Here is an 11,676-nt window from a genome sequence, read left to right as displayed (position 1 = left end):
GCCCCTACACATTAGACAATAGAACAGAAAGTACAGAAAGCACATTCCCACCCACTCTCTAGGAAGCTGCCTGACCATAAGAACAGAGGGTATAGAACATATTTACTGCAGGGCAATTACAAGACAGGAAACATCTCTGGGAAGCTGACTGACCACTATAGAAGTGAGATGTCCTTGGTACTGAATGCAGCTGTGCTATAGGCTGACATAGCTATAGCCTTGTCCTGGGAACTCCAGAAGAGAAACACCTGCCAAGACAGATATCCTTGGTCCTTGTCCTGGGAACCCCAGGATAAGAAAACATATATCAAGTCAGACGTCCTTCATACTGAAATAGCTGCATTGATGTGGTTAAGACCTTATCCCAGGAATTCCAGGATGAGAAACATCTGCCTAGTTATCCTTGGCACCGAAATACCTGAGGTAATGATATTGTGTAATCTTAACTGACTATTTAAGCTGTACATTTCTGTTGTTTGAGGCTCCTCACATCCCTCCTGCGTGTGGACCATGTCGGGCCCCAGTGCATTGGTATCCCAAAGTAAACCTCTTGTTTTTACATCAAGACTGAGTCCTGTGTGTTCATGGGGTGGTGATTGTCCTCAGGACTGGAGCGAGAGTCTCCTCTGTCTGAGGGTCTTTCAGATAAAGCTACAGTTGTGGGTTACACACCTCAGCTCTCATTGGCTAATGCTGTCCTCACAGTCCTTGGAGGCCCCTTTGTAAGACTACCTGTTGGAAAGTGGAAGCAGCTTTATTTGAGCTCAAAGTGAACCTGACGAGCAACTTAGAGAACAAGATGGGGTAATTGAGACCCTGTCTAAAACCAGCACAGAAACCCACCCTCCATTCAAAGCATCATCTACCAATTCTTGAATTTTTACCATTCTCTGCCAACCAGTCTTTCATTCAGGAAAGGTAGAAAAGAACTGGAAATGATCTTTTTATTCTAAGGACCTCGATCTGTCTTTCCTTAGGTCCACGTTAAGAACAAATGAAATGGGTATCACCATCTGAATAACTTAATATTACCTACTCAGCATTTCTAGCCTAATACTGTGCCTATGGCAATCTCAAGCTTCCCTGAGTGTTGCTGCCCTAGCAAGAAGAATGAAGAACTGAGGTCAAACCCCAGTGAACCTTTCAAGGGGTTAGAAGAAAGCCATCAGAGATACTGCACTTCTTTGTCCTTAGATTAAATCAAGATGATACAACGTGAATCTATTGGGCTATTCAACCACACATCTTCCTCACAACCCCACCTATCTGAGTTCATTGCTTGGCAGAATTCATGCCCCACCATCCTAGAAATTTCTTGATTCATTGCTGCCAAGGGCCAGGTTTCCTGAGTTTTGTTTTTTATAGAATTGGGTGTAGTCAATCATAGTTGCCCTCTGTAAGAAATGACAAATATCTATAATAACTGACCACACTGTACTTGTGTATACAAGTACAGTAGTGGAAAATTCAGCATAACTGAGGAGTGGGAAATCACCCCTGTGTCCTCGCCTTTCTCTGCCCATATCACAGCTCACAGGCGGCTGGGGCAAACCTTGAGTTCCTCTGTAGAAACAGAGTGACGTTGAATGGACACTGAGCAGGCAGAGCAACACAGCTGAGGCAACTCAATTCCAGCAACAAATGCATTATGTGTTTCCCATCTTAACAGCTCCTTTTGAGGACTTGTCCCCACACCTAGCTTAAACACAGCAATTTTCATACATGCCCGCCTGCTATTTCATATTGTTGTTGTAATACGCCTCCACATCATAGATTTCAAAAAAGAAAGAAAATAAACCTGACACTGAGAAGGGTGATGCTTTTCAACATCTAGTGCATTGGGGGCCCAGGTACGGTCACAAATAACCAGGACACAGAGGATGCAGAGCAAAGGCAGATGCAACTGCATGCAGCTGCAAGTTTATTAACCCTTATATAGGCATGAATATGGATTACCTAACTTTCCCTTTTGGCAAGATATAATAAGATCGTTATTCCCATGATACCAGGAACGACTGAGGCAAGACTAGGCAAAGAAGTGAGACTAAGCAAAGGCTTCTCCTTAAAATATCTGTATAGCAAATCACCCCTCTTCCTAGTATCACAATATACTTGTCATAACCCAGAGAGCATGAGAGCCGCTTCCACAAAAAAGGGACACAGTACAGCATAGTGTAAGGTAAAGTGAGAAAAACATTTCCTTCTCAAGGGCAGCGTTCCAGCCCCTGCTTGCATCTCTCAGCCGTCTTTCCTTGATCCTGTCTGGGAAGTGTCTCTCAGTGACTCCTCAATTTCTCTCTTTGTCCTTTTGTTTTAAAAGTAACACTTTCTATAACATAGCTAAATGTCCTTGAAGGGGTTTAATCATGCAAAAAGAAAGCAATATAATATATAATGTATGCAACCTTTAATGAGTGTATCTATTTTCTTAGGGGTATTTTTCAGATACCTTCCCAGATCTGGATTTAACTTTGGTAATTGTTATCTGTCTACAAAATCAACAATATCGAATAAATATTCCAGTGTTCTGGCGTAAAGTCCTCGGGAGTAAGAACTAATGATTTTGGAATTTGCTCGGTGTCTATTCTATGTCCCTCATTTCATTTCTGATTTTTAATTCATGTATTGTCTCTCTTGTGCATTGTTAGTTTGAGGAAGGGGTTGTCTCTCTTGTGGATCTTCTCAAAAAAAAAAAGAGGAAGAAAAGAAAAAGACAGCTCTTGCTTTCCTTGACTTTGCATTTTTCTCTTTGTTTCTAAAGGCTTGTTTTCAACCCTGAGTTTATTGCCCTTCATCAGATCCCACCAGACTCTCTATGGGATGAGGTTTTGCCTCCTCTTGGTAACAGCAGCATGGAATAAATGAAGCTTCTGCTGATCTCTGTTGTGGTGTTGCACATCACAATCTCACCGAAAACCATGCATAGCCTGGTTTTAGGCTCTATTAAAGCGGCCCACTATTTCAGTGTTCCCTGCAAGGTGCCATGGAACGGTAGTAACATAATTCTGCATGCACATCAAAAGGTTTCTCCACGGTCTTCTGGGTCATTTGATAATAATTTATAGTGAGTTCATGGATGAACACACACACACACATACACACATACACACACACTTTACTGACATGGTGCAAATTCTTTGCACACCAAAAATAAAGTGAGCGTTACTGAAAATGCACCAATAATGGAATCGATGCAGGGAGCAGTGGGGAAGTTGGGGCTTAGAGTTACTTAAAAGACCGATGCAGATTCTCCTTCTATTGGAGGAGAAACTTGAGAGACAATGTGGTTCTTTATTTTCTTTCTCTAGAGCACACAGGACTAGGGTGGCAGCTAGGGCTTTGAGTGTGTTTGCCAAGTACTGTAGCACTGAATTAAATCCTAGGGCTGGAACCCTATTAATCATCGACAACAATTACAGGGCAGGCTGGATGACGACACTCAGCTGACAATGTGGACATCTCAAGACAGTCACTGGACAATGGCTGACACACTTGTCTGAAGACTGGAAATGTTTCTCGATCTTGGAGAGGAAAGAAGGACCCTCCAACTACACTGTCCTCTAAGGAAGTTTATTCAGGTGAGGGATGACAGGGACTGTTTTGTCTCACGTCACACATGTCAGTAGACAATATCCTAGGTATTGGATGGCGCTGTTAGCATTAACAGAACAAAGCACATAGTGTTGGGAAGATTAATAAATTATGAGTAGGTTTAGAAAACCCCAAGCCTCTTCCAGGTCCTAAGAGAGCAAAAAATACCACCAAACACAGCATTAATGTGGTAGGTTGGTTAAATCTAGTTACTAGATTCTAGTGTGATACCTATGACTTTTTGTGTCATGCTCAGCTTATAATGACTAGAGGACCTAAGCTTGAGAGTCACCAATGCCTCTCCCTTGCTTCTCCAGCTGCTGAGCATTGAAAAGCCCTAATGAGACAGCATCTGTTTGCAGACATACTGGATAAGTCTTCTGCACTTTATCTCTCTGAGTCACCTCCACTCTCAGTAAGTCAGTTTAATTCCATAAATTGTAAATGAGTCACGTGGAAAATATACTTTCTCAATATGATCACAGATTTCCATGTAAAAGGTGAAACATGAACTATCCCACCTAAGTTCTGGGCTTGCACAGACCTGCTCTGCAAAAGAAACATGTGGTCACAGCTGCAGTCTGCATTCACTATGGATGCTCTTGAGGACCTCCCTAAACTGCATAGATTAAGATAATTATCTTGCTTTCTATCAAAAGAATTCATTATGCCAAGTTGGCCTGTAGAAGGAGGCTAGTCTCTTCTGTATTTTATCAGATGTGCATAATCTATATGATCATCGATAGTAAGTGAAAGCTCTGTTTGGAATTGAAACTGAGTGATGCTGGAGGATGATGCTGAATGCACAATGAGCAGTGGAGGCACCAGAGCCCGGTGTGGATGCCTAGCAGGCTACCACATTGAGCAGGCACCCCTCAACCACCTGTACATACACATCTCCTGAGATCTCTCTCCTTAATGGGAGAAGATGGCGTCCATCTAGTATAGCACATTCCCTGGAAGGACAAAAGCTACCTACAGGAGCTGTGGTGATGACTCCCAGGTTAGAGCATCTGCTGCTCTCTCAGAAGAACCACATGGTCCCTAACAATCATCTACAATGGGGAATGCTATTCCCTCTTTTGGATCATGAGGGAAATGCACTCAGGAGTGGCCCAGACATACATTTGAAAAAAAAAAAAGATCCATTGAGTTACATGATAAAAATAAATATAATCAGCAACAATAAAAAACACAGCATATGAATGATCAAATGAAACAGCACCTATAAAAACCTATTTCCCAAAATGACGTTGATGGTTATTATCTTTGTGGTTTAATACTAATGCTGTATTGTAAGAAAAACCGAGGCACATGGTTCTCGATTGGGATTATTCTATATTCCTTGTTAAAGTTGTCATTTTTTCTGCAGCTCTACAGGCATGAGTGTGTGTTACTCAATATCTGGGCAAACAGTCAATAAGGAATGGGTGTTGTAGACTGATATAGATTAGGATGAGCAGAACACATGACAGCATGGATACAGTATGTCAGTGATTACATCATAAAGTGTGTGTCCATAAAAAAAGTCACATTATCCACACAAAAGACACTATCACCCCGTGTACAGCTTGGTGGCTTTAAATTCCCTATTTACTCATGCTGCCTGGACCATGCAAAGATCCATATCCAGCTGTCAGTTCTAAGTCTACAGGAGGGGAAAGGACCCTTGAATAAGATGGTCTTAAGAGTCAAGAGTTACAAATCAATTTTTATTCATAAGGAATACAATTTACAAAAAACAGGCATAAAATGAACAACTAAAATGGTATAAAAAATGAAAAACAGTAACAAGAATATATAACTATGATATAACAAAAAGAAAACTTCAATGAAAATCATAACCAAAAATATTTCTTAACAGCATTTTCTTAATGAACATTTAGAAACACAGTTGTAGTGCTGTTTCTCCTCTAGGACACGAGATGTCAAGGCAGTCCCCTCAGATGTCTCTCAAATGGTGTTGTCGGTATGAGAGAGGAGAAAGACCTCAATGAGACAGGCTGGCATACGGATACATAAATTTAGGGTCTCTATACAATGAGGAAATTAACTGAGAAGAAGAATATTCTCCCCAAAAAAGTCTTTGACTGTTGAGGATTGTCGTCAGCAGGGAACTCCTGACAGAGAAACTCACTCTTCAGGGGGCTGTCTTCTTGGGATCTGTCCTATTCCATGTCTCCTGCAGTTCCTGAGACCTGGGAGGAGAAGGCAGCTATTAAGACACTGATTTGGTGGGGACACGCATACCAGCTGTCAAGTTGCTGCCTTTTGTCCCTTCAGCTGCATTGGACAGACAGCACTGATCTTTTCACTGAAATCATTGCTGATATCTCTGCAGCCTGGGGAAAGTCACCAACAACCCTCACAGTACTGTGGGAGAACAAGCTACTCCTCAAACATCTACCAGTGATAACCAAGAACGGGGAAAGGAGAAGAGACCTAACTGGGTTGCAGGAAGAAAGTAGAAGGCCACATGATACTGAGATCAAAGCCAATGACCAGGACTCATTTGCCATTTGCACTTGGTTCTTATCCCTACAAGGTGCTTCCAACCATCACATGACCGCTGTATGACCTTTGTCACACGACCAAGAACTCGTTCAAAACTCTTCATAGCATCCAATCTGTAATAGGGAGATGCAGTCATGTGATATGTTATTCCTCTGTCACCATTTCTGGACTGCAGTTACAAAAAGGCAGAGAAGTGTACTTGCCCATAATTCAGTTTCTGAAAAGTGGTTAACATCCCAGAATACTTGTGCATAGACAGAGCAATGAATAACTCTATCACATGAGGTGGGTGACTGATTGGGTGTGGGGATATTAGAAAGATGATAGGGGAAGCAAAGATGTATCCAATAGGCAAATGGTATCAGACATTGTTAATCTGACTCAGCTGCTTGTTCCTACCACATTTTGCTGGGTCTGGAGGTTGCTGGTCTTCTCCTGTTCGTCTTCAGCATTCGGGTTCAACTCAAACAAATATCGCTGTAACTCCTTGCTCTCCTGCTTCAATGTGACCAACTTCTTCTTCATACATGCCTGGTCCATCAGGAGCCGGCTGTGCAGGTTGCTGGAAACACACTCTGCATAGTAAGATCCGAAACCTCTTCCTCCCATTCCAACTGCCAAATCCCACAAAGTCCACCAGGACCCAGATACCCATAAAGACTTCATAGAGTACATCTCCACATGTAAGGCTGCTGCACAAACAGCAAATGGCCAATCCAGGGAAGAATAAATTGTTTCTGTGACCCAAGCACCAATAAGAGTCCATGTCTCTCCAAAAGAACAAGGGATCTACAACTACCCATGAGAGCCCAATGCATCGGGGCAACATCAATTAGTAGGCGGCAAATAACCACAAGAGGACAGTAGAACCAAGGGAGGTCATGCAAACCATGTGGTCCACACATTGAGCTTTGTTAAACCTGGTATGACCCCAGAGCCGCACGTTGGCCTAATAACACTCTGATGCCTGAATCAGTGTAGTTCTATCCAGAGCCTTCTAAAGATGCATAGACACTGTGGTGATAACTGACAGTCTCTTATGGAACTGAATCTGAGTCCAAAAGACCCACGGCACAGTGATATTTAAACAGCAGAAGAGATGGACCCAGAGCTACAGGCTCTCCAGTCCAGAACAAAGAGAGGCGGGAATGGATATTCCACAAGTGATGGGCCCTTCTGACAAGTACTTACCGATAGAAGTTAATCTCCTTCTTGAGCTCCTGAAATTTCTCACGATGTTCAATGTTCTTTGTGTCTAAGTTGTGCAGTAATGACATGACCTCTTTCTCCTTTATCTTCAAGTTTTCATAAAATGGATTTGGCCTGAAGTAGGGGCTGGCCCCAGGAAGATAGAACCCAATGAACATCGAGGTTTAGGATTATAGGAACTCAGGCTGTGTCCTGTACTACCCCAACCCTGGAAGGACACTTTCTGAATTCTACATATTTGGATCTTCTTCAGCTTCAGAAACTTGGAATTGTGTGCCCAGGAAAACAAAAACTAAGCACCCAGATAAAGGGTTCCCTGGCTCACATTTTTCAATCAGGAGGGCTGGATCTGCATTCAAACCTGTTATGCTGTCAAGAGCCTAGGCCACAGAGCTTACCCAACCACACACACACACACACACAAACACACACAGACACACACAGACACACACACACACACACACACATCCAGAAACCTCTGATTTCATTTTTCCTGTTTTGACAAATGGAATGCTACAAGCCGAATAACTAATATTCTAGAGGCAGACAGTACACATAATTCTGGAGATGAGACCAGATATTGCCACAAACTTATAATCTGCCCAAGGCATACAAATGTATAGACAAATGTGACTACACAGGCAAAGAACTGTGCTGTTCTGCACACACAGACACACAAACTGGGGCACCCCCACAAGAAAAGAAAAGTAAGGTCTCCAGCTCCGAAAAAAAGAACCAAAAAAAAAGAAGAAAAGAAAAGTAAACAGACTCAGAGAATGAGAAAGAGAGACAAATATGGAAAGAGCACAATGAGAATCAGTAGAAATGCATGCACCATTACTGTCTCAGAGTGTAAGGCACAGAGACAAGAAGGAGCAGGCCAGAGCCTCAGGCCTTCTACTTAAGCATTGATATGAACACTGTGGGACCTGTCACCTAAGGCTGCTGCCAGGAGATGATAGTGTTCAGTCACCTTCCTAGCAAGTACAAACACTCTCCACAAACTCACAGCACCTAGAACCTTGCAAAACTACCACCTGTCAAGGGCTTTCCAATTGTACACTGGGAACTCATGCTCCAGTGACTTTATCCCTGAGTTCTTCACTCAGATTGCAAGTTCAGATTTTCAACAGGCAGAATCAGAGAGTCCATTTTCAATCTCACTCCTCAGTAAGGGTCAGGTTCTGAATCTCCTATCTATGGGAGATGAGGTTTAGAACAAGGTCGTTTGTTTGGAGCAATGCATACCTCTTGCTCATGGATCCACCTGTCACATAAAGGAGGCGATCTGTCAGCTCATTTCTCTCCTTGGTAGTTAGCTCCAGTTCTCTATTCAGCCTCTCCTCTTCCTCGTTGGCCTGCACCTTGTTTAGGACATTTTCAGGGGATGACGTCTGTCTGCAGGCCGCTGTAGGTAGAAGAACACAAGTGAACCTGCATGGGGCGAATGCATAGAGCATACACAGACCACAGTGAGGTCCAAACAGGAGAACATGCTTGGAAGCCAGTGTCACTGCAAGGAGTTTGGTCTATGTGTAAGAGGCATCCTAAGTGGATCACAGTTCCCCCACTACTATATAGAGACCAAGAGATGTAAGCAGCCAGGTGTTCCCTATGCCCGCCCACACAGGCTTACAAGTACCAGAGAGATGCCTTCTCCAGGATTATTATCAGGTACGCAGGCTACAACCTGGTTTCAGGACCCTACCCCTCTGGTTTCAGAAGTCAGATCATCAATTCAGCATCCACAATGAATTGATTGATCAGGGATACTCAGACATCCTACACTGTTACTCTAGTCCAATAACTTTGCATTAAAAAGTCATGTAGGGGGAGGACATGGTCAACAGATTTATTAATTCCCCCTACTGAAATGACAAATGCCCCAGAAGTGCCAATAGGTTACAGGCTCTTTCTCTACCTGCTCCATATAGTTTGGCTACTGTAGAAAAATATCTGCCACACAGAACCTCTAATATATGAAGGTAAGATTGGCCCCGTCAGCCAGAGGTAGTCAAAGGAGTTCTAAGAATATAAGGTCATGCCAGGAGCACAGTTCTCTCCCTCTTACTACTGTCAGATAGTCACTGAATTGAAAGAAGCAATGAAAGTGAAGTACATTGATGCCCTGTTTAATTCAGAAAATTTATACCCTCCATGACTACTTATGGTGTTATTATATCAATTTAACATACCGAATCCACTGTAAAAGTAAAGACTAGAAGTTCACCCAATAATAGCATAGGCATTGCCATATCCTCCATGTGGTTATGGAGAAACTAATAATGTGAAAACCTTGACTTTCAGGAATTGTGATAATCATGGAATTCAATATCTGTGGAGATGTTCCAGTGGTTGTGGCCCATTGCTATAAAGGCCAGCTGAAGGCCCCCACACTCACCCCTGAGAGGAAGCTCAACATACACTGCCCAGAACTTACTCCACATTCCCCATGTCCTGTGTCCATCATTACCTTTAGGTTTCGTTTGCTTCACTCTAGACTCTTCTCTATCAACATCAACTCTCCCAAAGCGCCTGAGAAGACGGGCAAACATGCCTGTGGATATATCCTTTGGACACTAAGAGAAAAAGTAGGGAATTGGTTGTCACAACGATACAGGTGACATCACAGGGATTCCAAGGTCTCTCTAGGAGACAATAGAATGTCCATGAAGGGCCGGCTGATGTCACGGAGAACAGACTTTGCCTCCCTGCTAATGTTCTCCCTGTACTGAGCAAAAGCTGATGTGCCCTTTTCAGGAGACTTCCCTGTGGCATAGCCACTGAGCACCACATGCTTCCAAAGCCAAATTTGGCTCTAGGCTTGATTGGAAAAACCTAAGTCATTGCTATGTACCTAAATGAGTGCTTCCTCCCCAATCCCTGCACAGAAATGTTTCATCCTACCTCAAATTCTCCTCAGTCAGCAATATTACCCATTAAAGATTACTGAGAAATCACACCAGTTCCTATAAGTAGCCAAAGAGGTCTCCTGTCTCATCATGTGCAGGTGCATGAAATCATACCCAGAAATAGCCTGTAGGGTAGGTTGCAATGTGGGTGTGTGTTATAGGTACAACCTGAAGCTTTGTGCTTAACATTTAACAGTTGCCACCGGATTCCTTAGGAGAAAGAATTGCATTCATTATGGTGCTGGCAACAATGTGGTGATCTGTTAGCAGAGGAAACTGAAATATTGGATCCACCAGTGAATGCACCCTCAGGCTGAGTGTGGGGCTCTCCTCTCTGCACCTAAGTTACCAAAGCAGGATTGCTTACAGGCCTCTCTAAGCTATAACGTCTGATTTCATCTGAAAAATAAAATAGTCAGCAGATGTGTGTGTGTGGGATGGTGCAGCCAAAGGATTTGGACAAGCCTAGAGACATAACTCAGTGGACAGAGTAAGAAACAAGCATCTTCACTCCTGTTTCATGGATCACCCCACAAAACACAAACGCATCTATCCTACTTAAAAAAAAAAAACAAGTTATTTTATTGAATGCATACACTAATACTGTTGTAAACATTGGTATTGGTAGTAAAGCTCAGATTTTGGGGGCAGATCCATGACTTGAACTATCTTCCTGACAACATATAAAACAATAAATAAATAAATAAATAAATAAATAAATAAATAAATAAGAAAAAACAGAAAAATAAAAAAACACAAAAAGCACAAGCCTTTCATGTGAAGTTACAGAAGAGTGATCCAGTGGTCACTTCTGACCAGGCCATTTTAGCTATGACAGTGCATAGTGAACCTTAATTTGATGGGTCCTATATAAAGCTTTGTGCAATATTGTCATTTTAACCAACCTCATCTAGAACATACATAACAACACAGGATATGATCACAATGTCCTTGCTGTGTATCAAGTTATTTTTCTATGTCCTTGATTGTCAGGCATATTACAGCAACAATCTGAGATGGCTGGTAGACTTGGAAGGAAGTGGATATGAAAGATCCCCGTTTGATATCAGTACAGCCATTTCTTACGAATGAGAATCTTTTAAGCTGGCCCTCGCTTAGCCCCTACACATTAGACAATAGACCAGAAAGTACAGAAAGCACATTCCCACCCACTCTCTAGGAAGCTGCCGGACCATAAGAACAGAGGGTACAGAACATATTTACTGCAGGGCAATTAGACAGGAAACATCTCTGGGAAGCTGACTGACCACTATAGAAGTGAGATATCCTTGGTACTGAATGCAGCTGTGCTATAGGCTGACATAGCTATAGCCTTGTCCTGGGAACTCCAGAAGAGAAACACCTGCCAAGACAGATATCCTTGGTCCTTGTCCTGGGAACCCCAGGATAAGAAAACATATATCAAGTCAGATGTCCTTCGTACTGAAAT

The 11,676-nt window shown here is 42.6% G+C and overlaps 2 protein-coding genes across 4 annotated transcripts in view; one reads left to right on the top strand and one right to left on the bottom strand.

The window, feature by feature from the left end:
* LOC147998836 (uncharacterized) overlaps positions 1-11,676 on the top strand; it is a 924,038-nt gene that overhangs the window by 470,053 nt on the left and 442,309 nt on the right. The window lies entirely within an intron of this gene.
* The window catches only part of LOC147998847 (disks large homolog 5-like), an 85,188-nt gene continuing 78,797 nt past the window's right edge, over positions 5,286-11,676 (bottom strand). Inside the window, exons 3-6 of the mRNA XM_087595562.1 lie at positions 8,563-8,722; positions 7,297-7,440; positions 6,505-6,667; positions 5,286-5,789 (exon numbers count right to left, since the gene is read on the bottom strand). Of these exons, the coding sequence (XP_087451688.1) occupies positions 5,760-5,789; positions 6,505-6,667; positions 7,297-7,440; positions 8,563-8,722 (497 nt within the window). The 3' untranslated portion in view covers positions 5,286-5,759. The remainder of the gene's footprint in view (positions 5,790-6,504; positions 6,668-7,296; positions 7,441-8,562; positions 8,723-11,676) is intronic.

Source organism: Rattus norvegicus, chromosome 19 (assembly GCF_021556685.1).
Source record: "Rattus norvegicus strain SHRSP/BbbUtx chromosome 19, alternate assembly SHRSP_T2T, whole genome shotgun sequence".
NCBI classification, from domain to species: domain Eukaryota; kingdom Metazoa; phylum Chordata; class Mammalia; order Rodentia; family Muridae; genus Rattus; species Rattus norvegicus.
This window is presented reverse-complemented; position numbering and strand designations above follow the sequence as displayed.